This window comes from Crassostrea angulata, chromosome 7, assembly GCF_025612915.1.
Source record: "Crassostrea angulata isolate pt1a10 chromosome 7, ASM2561291v2, whole genome shotgun sequence".
Classification (NCBI taxonomy): Eukaryota; Metazoa; Mollusca; class Bivalvia; order Ostreida; family Ostreidae; genus Magallana; species Magallana angulata.
Window position 1 is genome coordinate 45,393,971 of NC_069117.1, and position 17,529 is coordinate 45,411,499.

General features: G+C 35.6%; 2 protein-coding genes and 1 pseudogene across 2 annotated transcripts; all 3 read right to left on the reverse strand.

Annotated features, from left to right (window-relative positions):
* Window positions 1-6,018: 6,018 nt before the first annotated feature.
* Window positions 6,019-7,022, reverse strand: LOC128191502 (uncharacterized; annotated as a pseudogene).
* Window positions 7,023-9,533: 2,511 nt separating this feature from the next.
* Window positions 9,534-10,599, reverse strand: LOC128156807 (uncharacterized). The gene is made up of 4 exons (XM_052819107.1): window positions 10,448-10,599; window positions 10,089-10,223; window positions 9,799-9,900; window positions 9,534-9,679 (listed from the first exon to the last, which is right to left on the reverse strand). The coding sequence occupies exons 1-4, from the start codon at window positions 10,484-10,486 to the stop codon at window positions 9,554-9,556; spliced, it is 402 nt and encodes a 133-aa protein (XP_052675067.1). The 5' UTR covers window positions 10,487-10,599; the 3' UTR covers window positions 9,534-9,553.
* Window positions 10,600-14,649: 4,050 nt separating this feature from the next.
* LOC128156037 (uncharacterized) lies at window positions 14,650-15,789 on the reverse strand. The gene is made up of 4 exons (XM_052817994.1): window positions 15,676-15,789; window positions 15,391-15,525; window positions 15,064-15,165; window positions 14,650-14,824 (listed from the first exon to the last, which is right to left on the reverse strand). Exons 1-4 carry the CDS (start codon window positions 15,715-15,717, stop codon window positions 14,699-14,701), a joined length of 405 nt encoding a protein of 134 aa, XP_052673954.1. The 5' UTR covers window positions 15,718-15,789; the 3' UTR covers window positions 14,650-14,698.
* Between the last annotated feature and the right edge of the window lie 1,740 nt (window positions 15,790-17,529).

Consider the following 17,529-nt stretch of genomic DNA (forward strand, 5'->3'; position numbering starts at 1 on the left):
TTTGTATGATAAAGTAATAGTAAATGCTCAAAACCTTTGCCGGAATGAGAATTTTTCACACAACGGTCTCAGCTAGATGGCACACCTCCTAGTTTGGGCGCTAGGCGCCCTGTATAGAGACCCTACAATAATGTATGGAACCTGTATGATAGGGTCAACTCAGCGCCCTGGCGCCGGAAATCGGTGCTTATATCGCCTCTTTTGAGACCGGATTCCGTCAGGGGACACCCGTACCCCCAAAGAACCGGTCTCAGCTAGATGGCACACCTCCTAGTTTGGGCGCTAGGCGCCCTGTATAGAGACCCTACAATAATGTATGGAACCTGTATGATAGGGTCAACTCAGCGCCCTGGCGCCGGAAATCGGTGCTTATATCGCCTCTTTTGAGACCGGATTCCGTCAGGGGACACCCGTACCCCCAAAGAACCGGTCTCAGCTAGATGGCACACCTCCTAGTTTGGGCGCTAGGCGCCCTGTATAGAGACCCTACAATAAAGTATGGAACCTGTATGATAGGGTCAACTCAGCGCCCGGGCGCCGGAAATCGGTGTCAATGTGGCACCTTTTGAGACCGGATTCCGTCAGGGGACACCCGTACCCCCAAAGAACCGGTCTCAGCTAGATGGCACACCTCCTAGTTTGGGCGCTAGGCGCCCTGTATAGAGACCCTACAATAATGTATGGAACCTGTATGATAGGGTCAACTCAGCGCCCTGGCGCCGGAAATCGGTGCTTATATCGCCTCTTTTGAGACCGGATTCCGTCAGGGGACACCCGTACCCCCAAAGAACCGGTCTCAGCTAGATGGCACACCTCCTAGTTTGGGCGCTAGGCGCCCTGTATAGAGACCCTACAATAATGTATGGAACCTGTATGATAGGGTCAACTCAGCGCCCTGGCGCCGGAAATCGGTGCTTATATCGCCTCTTTTGAGACCGGATTCCGTCAGGGGACACCCGTACCCCCAAAGAACCGGTCTCAGCTAGATGGCACACCTCCTAGTTTGGGCGCTAGGCGCCCTGTATAGAGACCCTACAATAATGTATGGAACCTGTATGATAGGGTCAACTCAGCGCCCTGGCGCCGGAAATCGGTGCTTATATCGCCTCTTTTGAGACCGGATTCCGTCAGGGGACACCCGTACCCCCAAAGAACCGGTCTCAGCTAGATGGCACACCTCCTAGTTTGGGCGCTAGGCGCCCTGTATAGAGACCCTACAATAATGTATGGAACCTGTATGATAGGGTCAACTCAGCGCCCTGGCGCCGGAAATCGGTGCTTATATCGCCTCTTTTGAGACCGGATTCCGTCAGGGGACACCCGTACCCCCAAAGAACCGGTCTCAGCTAGATGGCACACCTCCTAGTTTGGGCGCTAGGCGCCCTGTATAGAGACCCTACAATAATGTATGGAACCTGTATGATAGGGTCAACTCAGCGCCCTGGCGCCGGAAATCGGTGCTTATATCGCCTCTTTTGAGACCGGATTCCGTCAGGGGACACCCGTACCCCCAAAGAACCGGTCTCAGCTAGATGGCACACCTCCTAGTTTGGGCGCTAGGCGCCCTGTATAGAGACCCTACAATAATGTATGGAACCTGTATGATAGGGTCAACTCAGCGCCCTGGCGCCGGAAATCGGTGCTTATATCGCCTCTTTTGAGACCGGATTCCGTCAGGGGACACCCGTACCCCCAAAGAACCGGTCTCAGCTAGATGGCACACCTCCTAGTTTGGGCGCTAGGCGCCCTGTATAGAGACCCTACAATAATGTATGGAACCTGTATGATAGGGTCAACTCAGCGCCCTGGCGCCGGAAATCGGTGCTTATATCGCCTCTTTTGAGACCGGATTCCGTCAGGGGACACCCGTACCCCCAAAGAACCGGTCTCAGCTAGATGGCACACCTCCTAGTTTGGGCGCTAGGCGCCCTGTATAGAGACCCTACAATAATGTATGGAACCTGTATGATAGGGTCAACTCAGCGCCCTGGCGCCGGAAATCGGTGCTTATATCGCCTCTTTTGAGACCGGATTCCGTCAGGGGACACCCGTACCCCCAAAGAACCGGTCTCAGCTAGATGGCACACCTCCTAGTTTGGGCGCTAGGCGCCCTGTATAGAGACCCTACAATAATGTATGGAACCTGTATGATAGGGTCAACTCAGCGCCCTGGCGCCGGAAATCGGTGCTTATATCGCCTCTTTTGAGACCGGATTCCGTCAGGGGACACCCGTACCCCCAAAGAACCGGTCTCAGCTAGATGGCACACCTCCTAGTTTGGGCGCTAGGCGCCCTGTATAGAGACCCTACAATAATGTATGGAACCTGTATGATAGGGTCAACTCAGCGCCCTGGCGCCGGAAATCGGTGCTTATATCGCCTCTTTTGAGACCGGATTCCGTCAGGGGACACCCGTACCCCCAAAGAACCGGTCTCAGCTAGATGGCACACCTCCTAGTTTGGGCGCTAGGCGCCCTGTATAGAGACCCTACAATAATGTATGGAACCTGTATGATAGGGTCAACTCAGCGCCCTGGCGCCGGAAATCGGTGCTTATATCGCCTCTTTTGAGACCGGATTCCGTCAGGGGACACCCGTACCCCCAAAGAACCGGTCTCAGCTAGATGGCACACCTCCTAGTTTGGGCGCTAGGCGCCCTGTATAGAGACCCTACAATAATGTATGGAACCTGTATGATAGGGTCAACTCAGCGCCCTGGCGCCGGAAATCGGTGCTTATATCGCCTCTTTTGAGACCGGATTCCGTCAGGGGACACCCGTACCCCCAAAGAACCGGTCTCAGCTAGATGGCACACCTCCTAGTTTGGGCGCTTTGCGCCCGTATATCTTATTATACAATGGAATCGGGATCGGACGTTTCTAAAAGTAGTCGATAAAAATACGCTAAGGATTGTTATTGGCAGGTAGCTTATTGGCAGGTAGCTTGACTAAAGCTTGCATACTCTGTTCGGTGATTCGGGTGAATGTTTTGACCAGCTGGACGATTTGAACGCAAGGTATTGCTTTGAAATTGATTATTTTCACCATTAACTTATACATGTGTTGGATGTTTATAATTTACTGTAGTAATTTTTGGGAAATCCAGGTCTAAGTTCTAGAAAAGGAGGTTGATTGGGGGGGGGGGGGGGTGAAACACACTTACTGTTGATAAGTTTTTCCATTGTTCAACAAACAATAATTGAATCAAAATGAAAATAACATAGCTTCAAACATAGAATGAAACATTTTAGACCAGATACTACTGTAGTCATTATATGACATAGTTTAAACAGCAACTGGCAACTGCATAGTAGCTTCTGTATTCAGAATTTTATTCAGAATGCTTTTATTACATGTTAGGCTGAATGACTTATGTTTTTTGTTTAAAAATCTAAATGAAACTTTATTATTCATGTTTAAGATAAATATAACAGACAAAGTACAGCCAAGTGAAAGGAACAAGTTCATCGCAAGAAGAAGAATTTTAATGCTACCACTGTCCAGAACTACTAAGTCTGCTGTAGCCATGATGTGATCATATGAGTGCTTCACCGGTCTCGACAATGCTCGAAAGTCCCCCAAAAAGGCCTAGTTCCATAAACTACGACTTGGGTTACATCAACAACAGCCAAGGACACTCCTTATTGATTCGAATGGACACATCTCTACAACCCGACTAAACCTCTGCAGAAAAAGACTTTTTAACTGTAAAGTATTCTCATTTCAAAAAACCTATAAACTATAAAAGTACTTTTTTTATATGATCAAATACCAGTATATTACAATGTCTGTCTGTAAGCTAGAATCTTAGAAAATCACATGGTTTTGACTTATTAAATGATTGATTAGACCTTGCAGATATTAACTTTCATTTTCTTAAATAATTTGTTATATTTGCAAATATTGCATAAAATATTAGACTCCATGTAATATATATCCTCACACCTCGAAGTTGATAAGTGTTAACTACTTTTTTTTCCATTTTCTTTGTTTAAACATTTATTGATAAATTAGTTTTTATTTGCAGTAATATTTGAAACATTAAGAAACCAATCTTAAATGTAAAAACACTGCAATAGAAGATGAATGCATGGGTCATAGAAATGATAAAATACACCAAACAATATTCAATTATGTCGTATATGAAAAAATATAAAGACAACATATACCCCATGTATTACAATTTTTATATAACAAAATTACTTGGATGGAAAGTTGTTTCCATGTGGGTTTTATTTTAATCTGTGTTATGTAACTAATATATAATTGGAATTAGCTTTTATATCATAAGTAAAATGCTGGTATTGATGAGAAGTGTAAGGTGAATGATCTGTGTGATACTTTGTATTTTATACATTCATGCTACAAAAAGCAAGTACATGTACTTGTAATAATACTTGTCATATTAACAATGTATATTTTACTTCATGTCTTGGATTTAAAAATATTAAGGTAGGTAAAGTAGTGAAATGTAGGAAGGTAAACCGTGTGTAAAGAAGAATATTCATCAGGAATGAAGTGTGTTGCAATCAGCATAATTAATTAAATGTGTACATCATATTTTTGCACATGATTTGACAGACTGCTCCATTGTTAGCTTTTTATTGGCCAACAAGCTTTTCATATCTCCCTCTGGGTCATCTATTAAAAACTGACAGGCTTATGATATTAAAATCTGATCAGTTGGTACATCATGAGTGGAAATGAAAAGTTCACTTTGGACTTAATGGATTATCAAAAAAATGATATCAAATCCTGTTCTATTGTAAAACATTAGCTTATATTACTAACAAAGAAAAGGTTTATCCCAACTTGTAAGTGGGTCACTTTGACCTCATTTTGGAATTTATTGACATATTCAAATCAAATCTGGGTCATACCTCTATAGTCAACTACTATCTTGTAGTGTATTTTTTTTTAAAGATGGATACTTTAGACTTTTCAAAAATATTTTATGGTGTACATATTCATTGTAGTTCAAAACAAATTGAGACAAGTGTATCATGTTCATGTAACAGTGAAGTTTTCTTTGTTTATTCATGTACGTGCAGTTATTCTGTAAATTGCATTCATATTTTTAAAAAAGTAAGATCTTTGTTGCATTTTTAAAGGGAGATTTGATAGGCATTTAATCGAGATGAAAAAAAAATACAAATGTAAAGATTTCTATGGGAGTTTTTTTTCTTGTGCAATTTTATCATTTTTTAAATAAAAGTCCCTAATAAGGGAATTGCCATATGGATGTTTCTTCATTATTGTATATTAGCTGTATTTTATTTATTATTGGAAACAATTTCAGATTTTTGAACAAAATAAATTTGGAACTGTTTGAAATTGTTTTGTTTTTACATAAAGTAGAAACCTTGCTCAGCTTTTGTGAAAGCAAAAATATAAAAAGTTTCAGTAAGTTTCAGTTGCGGAAACCCTTTGTAAACAATATGTTTCCCAATTGTATATGGAGGTTCAAACTATGCAGAAACTTCAAGTTTCAGTAAGTTTCCGTCGCGGAAACCATTTGTAAACAATATGTATCCCAAACGTATATGGAGATTGAAACTATGCAGAAACTTCAAGTTTCAGTAAGTTTCCGTTGCGGAAACCATTTGGATTCATGGACAGCCTAAGTTTCAGCACTGCGGAAACTTAATGAAACTTGAAGTTTCCGTGCTGAAACCTGTCGGAAACTGAAAGTAACCTTAAGTTTCCGCAGAGTTTCCAAAGGGTTTCCGCAGTGCTGAAACCAGATATTTCATCCAGTGTTTTGATGTTGATGTCGATGTTTAATTTTCCGCTGACTTTCAAACACGCTAACCGACTGGCAATCAATTTTTGGAACGCAATTTACAACTCGCTTTTTGCAATTCAAAAGTAAACTGCATTCTACAACGCATTTCGCTATTCAAAATTATTTTTTTAATTTTGGGTCGGAAATATTTAGCGACATCTACAAGTGGTATACCACTACCTTAGTGAAAACATGGTGAAGTGGCTACATCTTAAAAAAAAATCAGGGAAAACATTTGAATTACACAATTTTAATTCAGTTTCAAAGCAGGTAGTTGTCTACAGAAATGTGAGAGTCCTGCACTCATAGTGGTGAGATCCTGAGCGGTGACAGCAACTGTAGGACTGTTAGTGTCGATCAAATCAATGATGGACTTCTACAAGAACAGAGCAATCTCACGTTTAATAATGATTAATCAATTAAAATTAAGAAAATTTTCAACACTCACATGGACTTGTTAGATCTCTAAAGGATATAAGATGATACCTCGATGGCATGGAGTCCTGTTGAGGTATGTACACTTGTTTGTTGATCAGCTGTGAGCATGTATAGGTAGCAATGACGCTGTGTCTTAACGGCCAACGTGTGCTATAATGGAGTGTAACAAAATTACATAAGTATACAACAAGATATATACAAAGAAGAATGCTCAATTGGAATTCAAAGACAAAATTAATTCATTTCTACATTGTAGGGACATTAATACAAATGTTATTTGGTTTTTTTTTAAACCGTAAAGAAATAATTATTTTAAAGTTTAAAGAGGAATTAAAGCAAATAGATAAGTGAACTTCACAACAATTACCGAAGGAGCGTCATAGTGAAATAGAAAACTTTCGTTCACATTTGGTTCATGTGTAGGTCCAGTATGATGTCCATGTACATGTGTGTTATGTGAATGATGATGACCATGCAGTTGTGGTCATACCCACAGCCTATTTCAAAAACAACATAGTTTTCTTTTCATGATATCATTGGCCTAATTATATTATCGTTATAATTTGAAGTAACTGGCATCTATCCCGTGTATTTTTCTTTTTATGCCGTAATTTTCTTTCACACATCAACGTGCATTAATTGTATCAAACTGTACGGAGTAAAAGAGAAACACAAAGCCAAAAGATAAAAGACAGAGAGAGAGAGAGAGAGAGAGAGAGAGAGAGAGAGAGAGAGAGAGAGTGTGACAAATTTCTTACCACAGACACAGTACTAATCAAGAAAAGAGCGGAGAACATCATTCTCTAAAGTATTGGTTCAAATTGCGATTGTTGAAATAAGAGCAACCCTTTTCCTATATAAGGAAACGTACTCTTTCTTATCTCAATTTTGGCACGATGCTTCATTCAAAGTATACCATATATATATTTCTTTGGGCTACGTAGTGCGTACTGAAGCACATGAAACGTGAACGAACTATTACATCCAATGTAAAGGTTCACATAGTCTAACATTGGATTCACGTTTCAGTGTATTATACATGAAGTACTGGTGTTTAATATTTCAAGTTTTTGTATATTTTCGAATAACTTCTGTGTATGTATTTCAGAATAATTTGAATATTACTCTTTGAATAATGTTTCATGGCAAATGATTATTCAGGACAGAATCGTTGTGACATAGGAAAGCTGTTTGCTTGATTCTGTAGTCCATGACATACATAATTACTTGCATTTCTTGAGCTTGCAGTTTTAAAAAAAAATCCATGAATGTAATTATTTTAATTTTTGTGTGCCCCTGGTAGATGGAAAGCTAAAAAGTTAAAATTTTTGTATGATTGTGAACTTTATAAATATCACAGAGGGCGTTTGCCACCTCGAAAATTTCGTAACATTCACTCATAGAACTCTGTATCATCAATCATGTACCAGATACATGTAAATAACTAATTATGGTTTTTGTTTTGAACCTTCAAGAACAGTTTAATTGCACTCAATATTGATAAATTATGCATTTTAGCAAACGCAATGTAAAAATAAATATGTTTCTTGGTATGGTCTATGTCTATATCCCGGTATATACAGAACGTTATTGTTAGCACGTATTTTTATTCTCAATTACTTTATATCAACAACCGTCAGAATAAACACCTAGGTAAATTACATAGGGGACATGATATTTTGGATAATAAATAAGATTTGGAATTATATTTATGCAGTCAGATAGCAGTTCATCTAATCAAGCTGAGAAGAAAGGTAAATTCATGATAGTTACGTGCTTTCGTCACCTTATTTGTATAAACGATAGCTTTAACTTCGAGTTGAAACATTTTAGGATCTTTAACAAATAGTCTATGAGTTACCTATTCTAGCTTCATTCAAAGTGTGCGTTCACGCTTTGAAGGACGGGTAACGTGTACCGATATACTAATTATTTTAAAGAAAAATAATAAATGGTAAAATCTCGAGGTTTTAAGGAAATGTTTTCTCAGTGGGTGATATTAGCAATTTCAATTCTAGAATCCAAAAATAAGCATTATAACCCACATTACAAAGTAGAAAAAGTAAACATACATATACGTTTTTGTATTTTGCTTCATACAGTACTGTATATATATATGATCAAAGTTGCAATTCTGAGCGAACAAAATGGTCCTTACAAATCAAGTCTTTATACATGCATGAAACTGGATTTCAAAAGGTAGAACTACAAGCAAACATATTACGCTTGCTAATGAAATTGAGCACTATACTTATCAGGAAAATAGTATATATCATATTCCTTTATGATATTTGATTCTGACCAAATTAAAAACTTTTTTCACAACAAGATTCAGTTTTTTGTTCTTATAACTTTGGATCGTCAAAACAGAGAAAAATACGTCTTCAATAATGATTTTAAAACGTTCGTTACTAAATATTAATGCATCATATTAGATTATTTATGGTGTAGCTTATAAAGAAACTGTAGACATAGTGCTCCATAATGACTTAAGTTATCGAGAATCTCGCTTGAAAATGTAAACTAAGGCCGATATGACGATGCATTGAATAACGACTATATTTGATGTACATGTAACAGTTTAAAAACTTGAATCAGGGGATGCTGTCTATAAAAAGAAGCGTTTGAATTGGCTGATTTGGTATCTGCCTACTCTTATTCTGTATTCATTTGATATTAATATTTTTTATTCAGAAACTGCCAAGCTAAATACATGTTCCCTGCATCAGGACTTCAAAAACTAAATCACCGCAGTTGTTTAATATTGTAAAGAAAAATAGCAAGTGCCTCATTTCATTTTTCAGCAAAGTTTTTCATCGATAAAACGCATCAATTTCTTTTGACGCAGTATCTATTTTGTTGCAGTTTATTCTAAAGAATTCACAATAGATTCACAACAGATACTAACTGTAAAAGTACAGAAACTTTATTTTATTGAACTTCAATTAATCAATGGCAGGCTCACTTGGCAATTAATATTTGGGACTGTTTCGTAACGCACTTTGTCTGTAGGAACAATTTTTTCGCCTCTATATTCACCAAACAATATATATCACTGATGTCAATGTTTAACTTGCTGCTGACTTTTAAACACGCTAACCGACCGGCAATCAATTTTTGGAAGGCAGTTCGCAATTCGCTATTTGCAATTTAAAAGTGAACTGCATTCCACAAAGCAGTTCGCAATTCAAAATTTATTTTTCAAATTTTGGGTCTGAAATATTCAGCGTCGTATACAAGTGGTATACCACTACCACTGTAGAAATATATTGAAGTGGCTAAATCTTTTAAAAAAAAAACAAATCAGCAAATATATTTGATATACACAATTTTAATTCAATTTTAAAGCAGGGATATTTTTACAGAAATGTGAGAGTCCTGCACTGATGGTGGTGAGATCCTGAGCGGTGACAGCGACTGTAGGACTGTTAGTGTCGATCAAATCAATGATGGACTTCTACAAGAACAGAGAAATATCACATTAAATAATGATTAAATAATTAGAATTGAGGAAATCTTCAACAGTTCCATGGATTTGTTTGAGGATATACAACTGTAAAGGATTGAAGATCATACCTCGATGGCATGGAGTCCTGTTGTGGTATGTACACTTGTTTGTTGATCAGCTGTGAGCATGTATAGGTAGCAATGACGCTGTGTCTTAACGACCAACGTGTGCTATAATGGAATGTAACAAAAGTACATTAACTATTGGAATTCAAAGACAAAATTAATTCATTACTACGTACATTGTAGGGACATTAAAACAAATGATATTTCTTTTTTTTTTTACTGTAAAGAAATAATTATTTTAAAGTTTAAAGAGGAATTAAAGCAAATAGATAAGTAAACTTCACAAGAATTACCGAATGAGCATCATAGTGGAACAGAAAACTTTCGTTCACATTTGGTTCATGTGTAGGTCCAGTATGATGTCCATGTACATGTGTGTTATGTGGATGATGATGCCCATGATGTGCAGTTGTGGTCATACCCACAGCCTATTTCAAAAACAACATAATTTTTTTCATGATATCATTGGCATGGTTATAATATCATTATGATTTGAAGTGTCTGGCATCTATCTGGTGTATTTTTCTTTTTATGCCGTTATTGTTCTTCACACATCAACTTACATTCATTGTATCAAAATGTACGAAACACAAAGTCAAAAGGTAAGAGAGAGAGAGAGAGGGAGAGAGAGAGAGAATAACAAATTTCTTACCACAGACACAGTACTAATCAAGAAAACAGCGGAGAACATTATTCTATGAAGTGTCGGTTCAAATTGCGATTGTTCAAAAAAGAGCAATCCTTTGCTTATATATGCAAACGTACTCTCTCTTATCTCGATTTTGGCACGGTACTGTATTTAAAGTATACCATATATATTTCTTTGGGCCATGTAGTGCGTACTGAAGCACATGAAACGTGAACGAACTATTAAATCTAATGTCAAGGTTCACATAGTCTAACATCAGATTCACGTTTTAGTGTATTATACATGTATTACTGGTGTCTTATATTCCAAGTTTTTGTATATTTTCGAATTACTTCTGAGTATGTATTTCAGAATAATTTGAATATTACTCTTTGAATGATGTTTTATGGCAAATGATTATTCAGGACATAATCCTTGTGACATAGGAACGCTGTTTGCTTGATTCTGAAATCCATGACATATGTAGTAACTTGCATTTCTTGAGCTTGCAGTTTTAAAATGTAAAACAATGATAAATGGAAAGCTTAAAGGCTCAGTACTGATATTCTATTGCTATTATCTATTTGTTACCTTTATGTAAATACGCTATCCTTCAATGCAAATCAGATAAATGTTAACATGCAATAAACTCTTCAGAATCTGTATTAAATTAATTTATTTGTTTATCATTTGTATATCATCGTTTGTTTTACCTATCGAATATGGTATATTATTCTTTCATAAATTTTACTTTTTGCGACATTTGTACTTACATTGTTCGATTTGTATGATTATGAACTTTATAAATATTACAGAGGGTGCTCGCCACCTCGAACATTTTGCAACATTCACTGATACAACTCTTTATTACATACTTAGTAATAAATACAGGTTTTTGGCATATGTGATACAGATGACATCACAAAATCAGTATCGGCCTCCGGGGCTGATACAGGTTATCAGCCCTCCAGGGCTGATACGGATCCGTATCACACCCCTTTCGGAACTCCTCTGCCTTTTTTCGCTTCGGCATTTTTGCATGTTTACAGACGAAAACTAAATTATTTTCAGTCACAGTCGACATTTTTTAGTGCAGTTTCAACTTCAAATGCTAGCAAATGTTTTAGAGCAGTCAACTTTTAAAACCTGATGAAATTCCGTTCTGTAGCTTCATGTTTGTTAAAACAAGAAGAACTCATATTTTTATTAAATACATGTACATGTACATGTGCAGACTTTTTTCAAATAATACGAATAATCAATTTGTTCAAGTTGATGGGTTTTTTTAAATTTATTACTAAGTATGTAATAAATATAATAATAGATACCCTTTTCCATATCACAGCTTGTATCAGCCCTCGACCAATATCATCCCTCAGGCCTTCGGCCCTCGGGCTGATATTGGAGTCTCGGGCTGATACAAGCTGTGATATGGAAAAGGGTATGTATTATTCTCTATGTATCATCAATCATGTACCAGAGAATTAACTTATTACACTTTTTGTTTCGAATCTTCAAGTAAAGTTTAATTGCACTCAATATTGATAATGTATGCATTTTAGAAAACGCAATGTAAAAATGAATTGTATGTTCTATGGTTTCAGAGACATAAATAACATATATGTCTCTGATGGTATGGTCTATGTCTATATGCCGGCATATACAGATAGTTTATATTGTTAGCACGTATTTTGATTTTCCATTGTTTTATTTCAGCAAACGTCAAAATAAACACTCAGGTAAATTACATAGGAGACGTAATATTTGTATAAAAAATAAAATTTGGAATTACCGTATAACGGGTATTTTTTTACGTGCTGCTAATTTTTACGAGTTTTTGTAAATATTAATGCAGCAAGTAATTTATCAAATCAAGCTGAGAAGAAAAGAAAAATTCATTAATCGTGCTTTGGTCACTACATTGTATAAATGATGGCTTTAACTTCAAGTTGAAACATTTTAGCATTTTTAATAAAAGTAAATAATCTATGAATTATATACTTATACTACATATAGATACATTAAAAGTGTGCGTTCAAGCTTTGGAGTACACATAACGTGTACTGATGTACTTATCACTTTATTAAGAAATAAACAGCAATTTAAAAAGTTCATCGGGATATGAAGTTGGTTGGTCACGTGATCAAATCCTGTGAAGCGCGAAGGGCTTCTCGGTAGATTTGATCACGTACCAACCAACTTCATATCCCGGTGAACTTTTTAACATTGCTGTTTATTACTTATATTTACGTTTGAAAAAGACAAATCGCCCAGAACTGTCAAAATTACCGAGAATTTTTGTTTACAATAATCTAAGCGAAAACGGTAAGCGCGTGCTATGATCATTGTGACGTCATGAAAAGGTTCATGTAAGGAAGCACATTTGCAAATGTAAATATAAGAAAATAAAAACTAGTAGAATCTTGAGATGTTTAGGAGATGTTTAGGAAAGTCCAATCACTGAGTGATAATAACAATTTCAATTCTCGAATCCAAAAACAAGTATTATGCCTGCATTACAAAGTAAAAAAAACACAAATATTTCTTTTTTTATTTGTTATATATAGTACTGTATATAAATGAGATCAAAGTTACAATGCAAAAGGTAGAATTACAGACAAAAATATTACGCTTGCTAATGAAATTGAGCACTTTTCATATCATCAAAATAGTATATATCTTATTTTTTAATGATATTTGATTCTGATCAACAAAAAAACGTAACTTGGAACTTTTTTGTAACTTTGGATCGTCATAACAGATAAAAATGAGTCTTTTTTTTAAGCATTGAATGCTTATTTTTGAATGATAACGCGCGTTATTCAAGTCCTCTGCACCGCTTGGTGTTACAGGACCGACGACATCAAAAAATAAGAATTCAGTGCTTATATTTATATTCATACTTATGTCTATTTATATGAAATATATGTGTATTGTAACTGTAAAGCCATCATATACGCTATCAGTCAGGGATATAAAACAGATACATGGAACAGCTATACTATCATGCTATTTAGTTTGCTTCCGCGACTAAAAATATAGTGCCAGAAACTTTGTAAAGAAAATTCTTTTTTATTATGGAATAGATATAATGATACAATTTAATGATTATTTTTCAAAAGTACTATCAAACTGGTTATGTTAGATTGATCGTTTCATTCAATCTTACAAAAATAAATTTAGTCAAAACACGAGAAGCGTTAATTTGTGCACATGGCGCATGAATTATCAAAGTGTATTCATAGAAAATTTCCAAAGCAAACATAAGGGGAAATATACACTGAACGTAAATATAAATATCTTAAAACGTGTGTTACTCAAAATTAATGCATCATAGATAATATGTGGTGAAGCTTATAAGGAACTGTGGACATTGTGTTTCATTATGACTTATGTTATCGAAAATTTCGCTTGAAAGTATACAATAAGGCCGATATGACGATGTACTGAGTGACGACTATATTTAATTTGATGTAACAGTTAAACAGCTTGAATCAGGGGATGCAGTTTATAAAATAAGCGTTTTAATTGGCTGATTTGGTATCCGCCTACTCTTACGCGGTATTTATATGATATATTATTTTTTCAGAAAGTGGCAAGCTAAATACCTGTTCCCTGCATCAGGACTTCAAAAACTAAATGACTGCAATGGTTGATAAACAATCAGTTGTTTAATAGTGTAAAGAAAAAATACCAAGTGCCTCATTTTATTTTTCAGCAAAGTTCTTCATTGATATACATGTAACGCATCAATTTTATTTGAGGCAGTGCTTATTTTGTTGCAGTGTATTCTAAAGAATACACAACAGATTAATAACTGATACTTACTGTATATAGTACAGACATTTTATTTTATTTTGAACTACAATCGATCAATGGCACACTTGGCAATTTTTGGAACTATTCCGTAATTCACTATATCTGTAGGAACATTTTTTCGCTCTGAATTCACCAAACAATATATACTACTGATGTTGATGTTTAATTTGCCGCTGACTTTCAAACATGCTAACCGACCGACAATCAATTTTTGGAACGCAGTTTGCAATTTGCTTTTTAGAATTCAAAAGTGAACTGCATTCTATAACACAATTCGCAATTCAAAATTAATTTATCAAATTTTGGGCCTGAAATTTTCAGCGTCATCTACTAATGGTATACCACTACCACTGTGAAAATATGGTGAAGTGGCCACATCTTTAACAAAACCAACAAATCAGCAAAGGTATTTGATATACACAATTTTATCAGCAAAGGTATTTGATATACACAATTTTAATTCAATTTCAAAGCAGGGAGTTGTCTACAGAAATGTGAAAGTTTTGCACTCATGGTGGTGAGATCCTGAGCTGTTACAGCGACTGTAGGACTGTTAGTGTCGATCATATCAATGATAGACTTCTACAAGAACAGAGCAATCAACAAATAAATGAATAATAATTGTTTTTGGGAGCACGCTGTCTGAGCATGATGAAAATCACTAAATATTCATTTGTAACCGGTCGTGAAGATTTGCATATAGCGTTACAGAAATGTTCATGTTTTTAATGCATTCATATGATTTAAATCTTAACCATGAAAAGAATGACGCGTGTCGGAAATACCAATATCATATGGATGAAATTGATTTAAGATGATACCTCGATGGCATGGAGTCCTGTTGAGGTATGTACACTTGTTTGTTGATCAGCTGTGAGCATGTATAGGTAACAATGGCGATTGGTTCTCACGGCCAAAGTGTGCTAAAAAATTTAACAAATGTATTATCTAACAAAGTGCATATAAACCGAGTGCTCATTTAGTTTTAATTTCAACTTAATTCGCATCATAAACTTAAAGAAATTTTGAAAATAGAACTGACGGAAATCTTCAACACAGTTTGGATTTTCTGAAAGGTTGAATCTCTTAAGAAACAGATCTTTAAATTCAAATTCAATGGATATATAGTAAGTATTATTATCAAATACCGTCATGGCATCATAGTGGAACACAAAAGATTCACCGATGCTTGGTTCATGAGTAGGTTTTGAATGGTGTCCATGCAGGTGCGTGTGATGTGAATGGTGGTGACCATGTTGAGCAGTTGTGGTCATACCAACTGCCTATAGCAAAAACAAAATTGCATAGTACATGTATATTAAACCATGCGAGGTGAAAATTTTATTGATAGCGATAAGACAAGATTTAAGGTATTTGTATTTTATAAAGAGCCAGAAAAAGAGAGAGAACATTTTATTAATATCTTCACTTACCAGAGACACAGTGCTAATCAGGAAAACAGCCGAGAACAACATTTTTCGATATATAAGTCGAATTTAAGGTTCTGTACTCCTGGCAACATCTCTCTGCTTTTATAGCTAAGTTATCCTGCCTTATCTCTCTTCTACCAAGAACCTGTATTTAGAGTATATCGTATTTATTTCTGCTGGTTAATATGGTGAGTACATGATCTGAAATTTACGAAACATGAACTTATTTAACTAGGTAAATGGGTCAACCTTTAGCTTCACGTTTTGTCGTAAGTATACGTTGATTTTTATACACAAAATGAATTTTCTGTAAATATCAAATGTGATGTATTTGAGAGAAAATAAAAACTTACATTATTTAGTTTACTATTTCTATTTCACGGGTAAAGTAAAATAAGTCATTACGTTTTTCAGATTAAGATGGAATAACACACATGAAATAAAGTCACTCAAAGTTATAGTAAATTATTTTATTTTACAGATATAATGATAAATAAACTGAACATATGTCAAATAAGCGAAAAAATTTGCAGTTTGGGGATAAAAAAAATAAGATAAAAAAACTGCAATAATTAAGTAACAACAAATGCCCATACGGGGCATTTTAATGATTGGTCAGAATGTTAGAAGTTAAGTAAAAAAACGAAATACAGAGGTCCGAATTCACTGCTATTTAGTCCGAGCATTTGTTTTTGGTATAAATAATGTATTGTGAAGAAATTGTCATTATATTTTAGCAAACTGACTTGTTGCAAACATTTAAACTATAATATCATATCTATATTATAATTATCAACAAACTAAGGCACGATTTGACTGAAACTAATACCAAAACAAACACATGTAAACAATAACAAGACTCGAATTATGTTAACAATACAAATTTAAAGAGGTTTAAACTCGTGTGTAACTCGATATTTGACATTCAAATCATGGTAAAGCATTATAGGCATCTATATGAATCATTCTAAACATTAAAAATGAGAAACTAAAATTTTAAAACTGAGTCCAAATCAGAAAGGCGATTGTAATCCATTCCAAAATTGAATTAAAGCACAGACTTCTCTGACTTTACGGGCTTATCTCAGGTTTTAACTTCTTATAATTGTCCAAAATTGCATTAATGTTGTACAGTTTTTGTTTTCAACATTTGAATCAATTTATATAGGCCTTGTTATTGTTGTTTTTATATGTGTATGTATATGAAAAACTTATCTCTATCATCTATCTTCAATAAATGACCATTCGAATTCCCTACAAATCTGTTGTGTTAGTGTGTTATGTAGGTGGCGGGCCAAACGGAGCACCATCATATCAGTAGTCAGTTATCCATAGAGGTTGTTCTGATTTGGTCTTTTGATTGTTGTCATTGCGAGTCCTTGTACTTTCTGTCAGTTCAATGTCTAGATCAGTATGAAGGTTGTCGAGTGCTTTATACTACAATTAGGACATGTTTATCTAAATGGGTTCATATGGTCACGATATTCTGCATAACAGTGCATTGCTTTCACAATTTCCACAAACCGGTAGGGGACGTGTATTGCTTATGCAATACTCTCAGAATGCTTGTTTACTTTGTCATTTGCATTGTAGACAATATCTAATGAACTATACAGTCTAAAGTGAAAAATAATGAACGAGTTTTCTTCTTCAAAACTACGCTTTTTTATCAAAGAAAAACGTGATGCCATTTTGACTATGTTGTACTATTGTCTAATTCCTTAACTTTTTTTTGTTTCATCTGAAACATTGGACAGCTTGAGCAGTGACACACGGTAAATTAGTCAACGAGTACTCGAGTACTCGACTATCGCTCGGTCACGCCGATCATCGACTAAAATATTCTTAGTCAATTAA